The sequence below is a fragment of the Cololabis saira genome, chromosome 23 (assembly GCF_033807715.1).
Source record: "Cololabis saira isolate AMF1-May2022 chromosome 23, fColSai1.1, whole genome shotgun sequence".
Lineage (NCBI taxonomy): Eukaryota > Metazoa > Chordata > Actinopteri > Beloniformes > Belonidae > Cololabis > Cololabis saira.
The window spans coordinates 5,778,141-5,789,416 of NC_084609.1; the positions used below are offsets into that span (position 1 = coordinate 5,778,141).

General features: G+C 41.3%; 1 protein-coding gene across 1 annotated transcript in view; it reads right to left on the reverse strand.

Moving 5' to 3' along the window:
• Positions 1-9,999, reverse strand: part of LOC133424237 (sodium- and chloride-dependent betaine transporter-like) — a 39,379-nt gene extending 29,380 nt beyond the window's left edge. Inside the window, exons 1-6 of the mRNA XM_061714726.1 lie at positions 9,884-9,999; positions 9,428-9,644; positions 8,330-8,464; positions 7,958-8,098; positions 7,676-7,787; positions 4,505-4,552 (exon numbers count right to left, since the gene is read on the reverse strand). Coding sequence (XP_061570710.1) covers positions 4,505-4,552; positions 7,676-7,787; positions 7,958-8,098; positions 8,330-8,464; positions 9,428-9,617 — 626 coding nt within the window. The 5' untranslated portion in view covers positions 9,618-9,644; positions 9,884-9,999. The remainder of the gene's footprint in view (positions 1-4,504; positions 4,553-7,675; positions 7,788-7,957; positions 8,099-8,329; positions 8,465-9,427; positions 9,645-9,883) is intronic.
• Positions 10,000-11,276: the final 1,277 nt, after the last annotated feature.

An 11,276-nucleotide genomic window follows, 5' to 3' on the forward strand; every position in this document is an offset into this window, starting at 1 on the left:
AAACCACGCCTCGGTCTCCTCCACTGCTGAAACCACGCCCACAACCAACTCCGCCGGCCGGAGCGTCCACCATTGTTTAGAAGCGGTGGCTGTTTGAACAACGAGGGACAGTAGAAATTAGGTTTTGCATCGACATTTACCCTCATAAATCAGTAGCAACAATACGGACCCGGCAACTGCACACGAGTCAGAAGAACATTCATTTTTTATGTTATTTATATTTGTGTACAAGTATGATCTTTGCATGGGCTAAGTATTTAGCTTAGCTTCGGTCTTACTCTGTGTTACGGAGCTCTATTAGTACCGTTTATGGTTTCAGATCTTCCAAGCACCTGAAGCTGTTCAACGACACCTTCAGAAGACGCACGGTCCTTCCTTGAGCAAACAATAGTGCATTAATGTTATTTATATACAACTTATGTTATTTTATTTTTTTTAACAATAAAGTTGCCATTTGTGAACCTTCAGTGTTGTGATTTATTTACAGTTAACATGATTCATTTGTCTTGTAACATAAGAAATGAAATGATGAGGAATCGGAGTAAATAACTGTGGTGTACCTGTTTAGAATTCAATTAAATCTTGTGTGAAGACGAGGTGACCCGTTCCCTCTTCAGGGAACTAAAGGCGGATTTATGGTTCCGCCTTACACCAACGCAGAGCCTACGGCGTAGGGTACGCGTCGATTTAACGCAGAACCGTAATACAGGCTTAAGATTCGTTTACACCGTGTCATAACTGCATGAGAGCGTCCAACTATCGCGTCGAGCTGCGTGACATCGGACGCTCTCTGTCCACACTGAAACCGTTAATCTCGTGGCCAGTTAGGACAGTCCAATACAAAATAAAGTAATGAAATTGATTTTGTCACTGAAGTTCGTTCGCATCGCATGGGACACGCTTTGTATACGCAGCTGCTCTTCAGCCCAGAGCGAGGCTTTGTTCCCTCCCCTGCTACACGTCATTCAGGCAGCCAATCAGCACAGAGCCTCATTATCATAGCCCCGCCCACTCAGAATCCCTCATAGAAAAGGAGGTTAGGAGCGGTAAAACTAGAGACATGGCCCAGAGGCTGAATTTCTGATTTATGTAGAATAAACAAGCTTTTGATTGTTTTTAAAAGGAACCCTGGCTATTAAGACATGTAGGTCTTAAAAGATAAATGTTGGTATCAATTATAACAATGTGATATAAAAAACCTTGTTGATGTCTTCGTTTTTATAAAATGTGAAAATATAATTTAACTCGTAGGTCGCCATTGTTGTTTACATTCTGGGTAGTGACGTCAGATGGTGGCCCCCGTCCACTGTTCTGACACCCAGAAACAGATGAAAACACAGCTAAACAGGTGACGGCGCACCAGAAACACAGATCAAAACACAGCTTAACATTAAGGTGACGGCGCACCTACAAAAAAGTTAAAAAATAAATTAAAAAAAGTACCGCACCATACAGCATGAACTATAAAAACACCATAAAACTCACATAGACTAACCAACCACACGTTTCAACTAGCAGATAACCGATGCTACAATAAAAACCCCAGCCAGATCTGGCGTCATTTGACGCCAAGTCTGCGCCTCCCGTTTCGTCAAAGTCCCGGGCCAGTCCCCTCAGCCTCTGGTCTGTCATCAAACGGTGGACCCAGTCCCGAGGCCGGTTTTAGGGGGGGGGGGGGCTATGCCCACCCAAACGTGCATCCTGTCCACCGGCGTCTCCATCCCGGCGACGGCGAGAGCGGATGGCGGTGCGCTGCAGGCTCTAAACTTGAGCCACGGCTACGCCGTAGACGCAGGAGCCTACGCCGTAACCCTCGCCGTCTACGCCGTACGCTACGGCGTTGACGCCGTAGCCTAATGCACTGGTAAGATGCGCACGACATTGATCATTTTTGCAGATCTCCCGTTCATCACAGAACTTTGATCCAGTTTGCCTGAACCGAGACGTCTTATGGGAGCCCTCGTCAGCCTCCACGGCCGGGAGAGTGCTGCTCATCTATGTTTTAGATACCTGTCCCAGTTAAACTAACGCGGCTTATCTTCCCAGAGCCACCGCTCTACGTCATCGCCCCCCAGAATCCATTGCGCAAATAAAACATGGCGCCTCCCGCAGGTCAAAATATGTGATAAACATTGTAGATTTTTAAAGCAATTAGATTATTTTATGTGTTTCTAACAACATATTTTAGTATAAGAGAACAATTGTGGCTAATTAGGGACTACAAGTCTTAATAACCAGGGTTCCTTTTAAGACATTCAAGGCCTGTTTAAAATATATATTAAATGCCATAATTGGTCTCCTTTAAAAGTAACTCCACTTCTCTGTAACTCCAAACGAAAGACTCGTTCATCTTGGAAGTAACTGGAAGTTACTCGTGTCATTTGTTGATGTTTTTTTCCAGGATTCTGATTGGCTAACATGACTCTATGCTTCTCGTTACACTGCCCCCTGTAGGTTTGGCTGCTCATAGCACCTTAACAGCTATTTATGCGGGTTCGTGTAAATGAAGAGATTTTTCAAAACGTAGAGAGGGAAATATCTGTTTTTGTAAATACCCGGCTATGTGTAAACGTGGCCTAAAGGAGCACATATTTCTGTTGCCGTCGGCGAGGGATTTCCACACTACAGATCACAGGGTCGTCATGTGATCATGTGACCAACAGAAAAGGAGGCGGCGGTCCGAGAGGCCTCCTTCTTCTTCTTCCTTCTCCGTCCTCCTTCTCCGTCCTCCTGGTTGCGTCTGCTCAGCTTCATCCTGATTGTTCCTGTTTCCCGAGAGTTAAGTCCCGGGTCTGGGAAACATTAGCAGTGATTGCCGAGGAATGTTACGGCCGTCAGAGCAGCTCGACGGGGAGGACGACATGACGGCCAGGGCCTCCCCTCGGAAGATAAACGTCTACATTAGCTGCTTGAAACGAGACGCCACCCTGGGAGGTTCACTGAACGCTGCCAGTGTGTTTACTTTTTACCCAGATACACAACTTCCTTTTTCTTCCCTTTTTATGGCTCAAATAACATAAAGTAACATAAAATAACCTAAAACTCGATAAACCGATTCTTTTTTCTTCCCTTTTTCTGGCTCAAATAACATAAAATAACATAAAAGCCGATACATCGATTCTTTTTTCTTCCCTTTTTATGGCTTAAATAACATAAAATACCCTAAAACCTAATAAACCGATTCTTTTTTCTTCCCTTTTTATGGCTTAAATAACATGAAATATCATAAAATAACATAAAACCAAATACACTTATTCTTTTTTCTTCCCTTTTTATGGCTCAAATAACATAAAATAATGTAAAATAACATAAAACCCAATAAACTGATTCTTTTTTCTTCCATTTTTATGGCTCAAATAACTTAAAATAATGTAAAATAACAGAAAATAACAGAAAACCAGATAAACCGATTCTTTTTTCTTCCCTTTTTATGGCTCAAATAACATGAAATATCATAAATTAACATAAAACCAAAAAAACGATTCCTTTTTCTTCCCTTTTTATGGCTCAAGTAACATAAAATAACATAAAATAACCTAAAACCCGATAAACAGATTATTTTTTCTTCCCTTTTTATGGCTTAAATAACATGAAATATCATAAAATAACATAAAACCAAATAAACTGATTCTTTTTTCTTCCCTTTTTATGGCTCAAGTAACATAAAATAACCTAAAACCTGATAAACGGATTCTTTTTTCTTCCATTTTTATGGCTCAAATAACTTAAAATAATGTAAAATAACAGAAAATAACAGAAAACCAGATAAACCGATTATTTTTTCTTCCTTTTTTATATGGCTCAAATAACATGAAATATCATAAAATAACATAAAACCAGATAAACCTCTTCCTTTTTCTTCCTTTTTTATGGCTCAAGTAACATAAAATAACATAAAATAACCTAAAACCTGTTAAACTGATTCTTTTTTCTTCCCTTTTTATGGCTCAAATAAACTAAAATAACGTAAAACCAGATAAACTGATTCTTTTTTCTTCCCTTTTTATGGCTCTAATAACATTAAAATAACATAGAATAACATTAAACCCTTTGGATCCACAAAGTCTGAAAGTTTATGAAAATAATCCTTCCTGCACAAACGTCACAGAGATCACGGATATCGGTCCGGTCCTGAAACAGGGGACTCACTTAACGTTGCTGGCTTGTATGTGATGCGTTGTCATGACAACGGGAGGTTGTTTTTACGCGCTGAAGCAGCATATTGACCTTTTACTGCAACCGCAGATGCACCAGACTGTGAAGGAGCATCTCTGCAGCCCAGATGTTCAACTGCATCCGTGTTTTTTCACCTGTTACATCATCACTGCGGCTGTTGCCAGGCAACAAGCGAACATCAACTCCCCCTGAGCTACTGACCACAGTCATGATGAGTTTTATGTCCGTTTCTGTTGTACTGAAACATGTAAATGACACTTGAAGCATCGTTTGAGAATCATGCAGCGGGCAGCAAAGGATGCTGGGAACACATGCAGGTGTTTCTTACGTCCAGAACTCCTCCTCCGGTGACTTCGAGGTGAAAAACGAAAAGTTGCTGGAAACACAAAAACATGACACACTGAGTAAAGCAGCAGAAGTAACGATAAAAGTCATAATAATATATTTGTGGGCAACACCAAGTATCGCCTTTCTACTTCCACAGGATCTAAAACTTTAACAGTTTGCAGGTCTGAAGCATTCAGGTGCGTGTGAACACAACGCCGAGAGGGAAAGACATAAGCAACTGCTGCTGCACATCAGTCTGCAAAGGTTTATATAATCATTTGGAAATAATTGAAAAAAGCTCTGCAGTGAGGAAGATGATTGACAGTTGTCGGGCACGGAGGTGGAAGATTAGTGATTAGTTTATTGCTTATTAAAATCACGCATGTCCCATTTTTATTCCAGAGTAAAATGTAGTTTAATTACCGTATTGGCCCGAATATAAGAAGACCCTGATTATAAGACGACCCCCTCTTTTTCAAGACTCAAGTTTGAAAAAAGACTTTTTGAACACCAAATTCAATTTTTATATAGAAAATAATTACAGTACGTCTGAAACAAATGATTATAACAATATATTAGAGAGAAAAAGCATGTTATTTTGCCTCATTCAAATCATCATCTTGAAGTTTGCATCATAACTTCTCCTCAGCTGCCGGTTTACCTGCCGATCTTCGACCAGCTTTTCTCCAGATTGTTGCTACGTTTCTACATTTTCTGTTATCTCTTCTCTTATTTTCTTCTCTTTTCTTTCTTACCGTTATTTTTTATTTTTATTCTTTGTGACAGGGGTTCGCTTTGGCCTGGGGAGTTAAGTTCAGCATTCGCTTTAAAGATATCTGCCGCCATCTAGCGTTGTGAATGGGTATAATGTCTGGACCCCGGATGTAAGATGACCCCCACTTTTTCAGTCTTATTTCAATGCAAAAAACATATATATATATTATATCCGGGCCAATACGGTATATAATCATTTGAAGATAATTGAAAAAGCTCTGCAGTGAGGAAGTTGTCGAGCACGGAGGTGGAACATTAGTGATTAGTTTATTACTTATTAAAATCATGCATGTCCCGTTTTTATTCCAGAATAAAATGTAGTTTAATTTCCATATCAGAGTTAGTTGAAACGCGGTTTTACAGCGGCCCGGTTCACGATCAGACCTCAGCCTGGCTGAAAACGGGTCAAAGTTCCTCCACAACGATGTGAGAGGAAGGAAATTATGACTTTGAGATACTGCTGCTAAAGATAGAAGTGTTGGGCTATTTGGACATTTTGCTACTATGGAAAACTTGGACCGCAACAAAAGATGTGTCCTAAAACTGTGGAAATCTGATTCAGCCCCCAAGTTTGAGGCTTGGTTGAGGGAACCCATACGCGTTTTACATGTTGAAAGACTGAGACATGAACTATCTGGCAATCTTCTGAAGTTGTCCAGGATGTGGAACCGAGTACTAGAGCATATTAAGGACCAATGATGCCCATCTCTTCTCCTACTCTGCTGGTGAACTTTTTTGATAGGTTGGTCTGTAATGCAGTGGAAATGGTGACACCGTTGTAACTATTTTGTGCCCCTCCTTAATTTAATTTAATTTATATTAGGGCTGTCAGTTTAGCGCGTTAATTAGATTAATTAATTACACTGATAATTATCGTGCTATGAAAATTAACGCAATTAATTATGAGTGGCAAAATGCACAAGCATTTTAAATTTGGCCCATTGAGGGACCCGTAGGCCACTTCCCTGCTGCTAGTCAAACACATAGACATATAAACGTAGACGCCGCATCCAGTGTTCTTGCCCGCTGCTGCGATATCAACATCAACAAAGCATATTTTACATAAACATATTTTACATTTTTCAAGTAACAAAATAACATATTTGAACCATTTTTCAGATATTTTTCAGTTATTTTATTGTCTGAAAAATGGTTCAAATGTTATTTTATTTTCTGAAAAATGGTTCAAATATGTTATTTTGCTATTTGAAAATTTTTTAATTTGTTTTGTTGATTTGTTGAATATTTTTCTCTATTTTTCTTATTTTTGTGAGGGGGGATATATATATATATATATATATTAGTATATATATATATGTATTAGTTTACAGCGCAGTCTTACCACATCCAATATGGCGGCGACGTTGACGTATCACAGCAGCTCCATGGAAGGATACGTATACATGTCTATGGTCAAACTAACAAAGCAGTGACAGACCTGGACGACTCAGGGGAGCGAGGCCAGCAAATCTTTATTAGGGCCTTTGAACGGGAAGTTTATGTATAAAAAGAAAGAAGACGGGACTATCAACAAGAACGCAGTGATTTTGCACATTTTGTAAAAAAGAATTTTCCCATCAGCGGAGCTGCTCCAGCCTGAATTATCATTTAAACGCTAAACATGTCCGGACAAGTTCCACTGTAAACGTTACAGTTGAGTCAGCTTTTAATTTTGAATTGAGAGTCTCAGCCTTATTTTATTTCTGAATTTTTTGCGTATTTGCATTGCATTTTTGAATAATGCACCTGGCCTTATTGGTTTGCTGATGTGCTTGAGCTTTTTCTTTTGAATTTCATTTATGAAACACACTTCACCAATAAAAATGTGGATTTCAAATCTTCTCTTCTTAGTGTATTCAATTGATTAGTCATGCACTGCAATTTTGCAATGTCCTAGAATTCTAATTCTTTATTTGGGGACCTTTAGCAGATATGAGATTAAAATGCGATTAATTAGATTAATTAATTATAAATCATGTAATTAATTAGATTTTTTTCTTTATCGCCGGACAGCACTAATTTATATATATATAATTTTTTGTTGTTGTTTTTGTTTATTGTGTTTGATTGTGTATTTGTCTATTTATCTTTGTTGTTGCCTTAGTGTCCTGTGTAAAAAAAAATTATAAATAAAATGTTCAAAAAAAAAAAGATAGATTTGTTTGGGGTACTTGGTATTGCCCACGAGATTATTTCTCTCTTTCACAAAACAGCGTAGGTGGGGAAAGGGGGCGTGAACCCTAAACCAGACCTTTCATTTAGCTCCTCCCCTTTCTACATGTTGGGGCGGGAAAGCTGCAGCAATATAAAAGCTGGAGTCAGTTCAACTTTTCAACCTTTCAGCCCGTTAATCCCCCAAAAAACCCATCATTGCCGTCTCTCTTTCTCTCCGTCTCACCCGCCGTAGCCGGAGAAGTCGTCCGTGCTCATGTTGTTCAGGAAGGACCAGTTGGAGTCGAGACGAAACAGCCCCGGGTTGGCGAAGGAGCCGATGCGGCCGTGACACGATTCTGGCGGGCGGAGAGGGTGGAGAGGGGGAGGAGGAGGAGGATGAGAGCGTGAGACGAATCCAGCAAAACATCCGGCTGGTTGAGAACCGAGAACCGGTCCTAATCAAGTCCAGACGCGTTTGGAAAGGGCAGAGTTAGCAGAGTTATTGTGATTGTCGTTATTAGCTCACCGGAGTTCCACCAGTTCTCACACGAGGACCACGGCAGCGGGCTGACGAAGGAGTTCCCCAGGTAGAAGACGGCCCAGGCCAAGATCACGATGTAGTAGATGTTCAGATACACCACGATCACTTGGGAGGCGAAGCCCACCCCTGCCGGGAAGAAAGGGAGAGTTTTCACACAGTCTGTGTTTAGCTTTCCACATCTGCATTTGATATGAAGGAACAAGAGTAACTACAATCCCCCCCACACACACACTCTCCCTCCACCGGGCCCCCCGGTGCATTCTCCCAGATAACGAGAGGAAACGGCCCGGCGGTCGAAGGCACAAAGCCGTTATTGTGGAGGGGGAATGTCTTGCATGTCACAGCCTTGTTTTTTACCCTGAAACATGGGACAGATCTTCCTCCAGGCCGTCACCCCCCCCTCGCTGGTGTACTGGCCCAGCGCCGTCTCCAGGAAGAACACGGGGATGCCGCAGCAGAAGAGGAATATCAGGTAGGGGATGAGGAACACACCTGGAAGGAGGCGATTGTATTCAGACTTAGTATCTCCTTAGTATATAGACATAGAAATAGAGAGAGTAAATGAAATAACATTTCAATTTAAACAGCAAACTATCCTGGGAGCCACATATACAGCACATTAAAGCTAAAACATCCAACTGAATTGCAAGTCAAACACCTTCTTAATCAATCATCACTCTACACCTTGCACTGCTCCTTCATACTTCCATATATGAACTACTGTGTGTAAGTGTGGGGGAACACGTATAAAACAAACACGGATACAATATTCAAACTTCAAAAAAGAGCAATAAGAATTGTAAATGAAGCCTTTAGAGAATCCACAAACCCACTCTTCAAATTTAAGGATCTGGTCGACTTCAAAACTATACAAATCATGCACAAAGCCAATCAGCATCAGTTGCCACAAGACATCCAGAAGTTGTTTCAAGTAAAAGAAAAGAAAATCTCAGAGGAATATGTAATTTCAAAAAACAGCATTTACGAACAAACATCAAAACCCATTCAGTGATCGGAGTTAATCTGTGCAACAACTGCAAAGATGAAATGAAATCATGCAAATCACCAAGTAAGTTGAAACAAATCTTTAAAATCAACACCATTAATGGATAAAAAATGGAAATGGACACATGAACTGACAGCCAATGACCTTTTCTTTTTCTTTTATGCTTTTCTTTTGGAGTTCTGTGAAATGAATAAATTGTAAAAACAGAACATTAGAAGGAGTAGGACTAGAAAAGTTTTTTGAAACTTCATCCTACACCCTTTCAAACAGGAAATATTTACCTACATATAGAATTGGCTCTTTAATTTGCTTTGTTTTGCTTATGTTTTTTTTTGGTATATACATTTTATGTATTCTGATTATTTTTTTGTTTTAACCTGTTTGAATAAATAAATAAAATCAAAAAAATCTCCCCCCGGTACAGAACGTACCGAGCTACAAAGTCTCACCTCCTCCGTTCTTGTAGCACAGGTAAGGGAAACGCCACACGTTTCCCAGGCCGATTATCTCCCCAGCCATGGAGAAGATGAATTCCATCTTGTTCTTCCACTTCCCCCGCGGCAGGGCCCCCTCCTCGGGGGTCCGTTTGTCCTGCCCCGGCTCTTCCTCGGGGGCCCCTCTCTCCACTTCCTCTGCCATGATCCCTTCACTCTGTCTCCAAACGGGCTGCAAACACAGAGAAAAGAAACATCTGGACTCTCTTCAGCTCCACGTTGCATAAACATGTTCATTTCAAGAGTCTTTACTCCTTTTACACTGAAAACTGGTAAATTAAAGCCTCAGTAATTATTTTAATAAAACTGATTAAGGCGTCAAGGCTGTAAAGGAGGTGACAGCTGACGGGAAACGTCTGCCATGCAACACGTTATTGCTGCAGAGGATCAGGAGAGAGGAGTGTTACTCACCCGTGTGCCTGCAGAGAGTCGCTGTTTGTGAAACACTGGAGTCGGAGGGAAAGTCTGGTTCTGGGGAGGGAGTGTCCTGCAGGACGGGCTCGGCCCGGCCCACGTTCATGCTCACAGACGGCGGATTAGGACACTTTAAACACCCCAGGCGTAATCTGAAAATACTGCATTCTTTATACTCTATTATTCATGCATGCAAACAGCATGATTCCATTTAAGGTGGTATGCAGGGAATAAAACAAAAAAAAATCACATCCCTCCACATCTTCAGTTCCTCCAATAGATTAAAATACCAAAGTTAATTAAACTAAAAAAAAACTCCATTGTTCCCTCAAGGGACAATAAATGTTGCAGCAAATTTCTTTATATGAGTTTTTATTACTATTATTATTAAGACATAGATGTTATCGTTGTGGGGAGGAAGGATGTCCTGTAGTTGAAGCTGACCAAAGACTCTTGTTGAATAACTGTCTTGTAAAGAGGACGTTCAGTGTTGTTTGTTATGTTTTTAACTTTTATGAAGCACGAGCAGCTCCAGAGACTCCAGAACGGTCCTCACTGGACAACAACAACAATGAAATGCAGTGAAATGCATCCTAATCTGGTCTTTTATGGCGCCCAGGCCAACACACAGTCAGAGCTCAGGGGGCGGGGCAGACCGGCGAGACGGTTCAGGGGGCCGGGCAGTTTCTAGGGATGGAGGGGCCGCCTTGGGGCCGGGCAGAGTCCGGGGGGGCAGCTGAGGGGCACACTGGGTCCTCGACAGGGGCCTGGGTGTCGGCTGAGGTGCGCCCGGGACCAAATAGGGAACAGGGATTAGATTTAGATTTAGATTAGATTATTTATTTATTGTACCCTTGGGTAAATTTGGTTTACAGTGGTCGATTCATCTCGTATTATACCTACAATCCAAAACCATACACTCAACAACACAGGACAAGATAAAGTGACGACAGTGCTTTGGCTAAAAGAACAAAGAATGGCCCAAAGATAAGAAGCAAGATAAATTAAAACATCAGTAGATAAAAGACACTAAAATATTCAAACCAAGCCAAAGGATAAAAAATGTGCCTTTTCATAAAAACAAGATAAAGGAAACAATACAAAACATAAATACAAAACTGATTCTATAAAAGCACGATAAAACAAGATCAGCAAGGTCCTGGCAATGTTAAAAGTGGACAGGGATGGGTGCGTCCGGGACCAACTAGGGAACAGGGACGGGTGCGTCCAGGACCACCACAGGAAAAGGGACGGGTGCGTCCGGGACCAACTAGGGAACAGGGACGGGTGCGTCCGGGACCACCACTGGAAAAGGGACGGGTGCGTCCGGGACCAACTAGGGAACAGGGACGGGTGCGTCCGGGACCACCACTGGAACAGGGACGGGTGC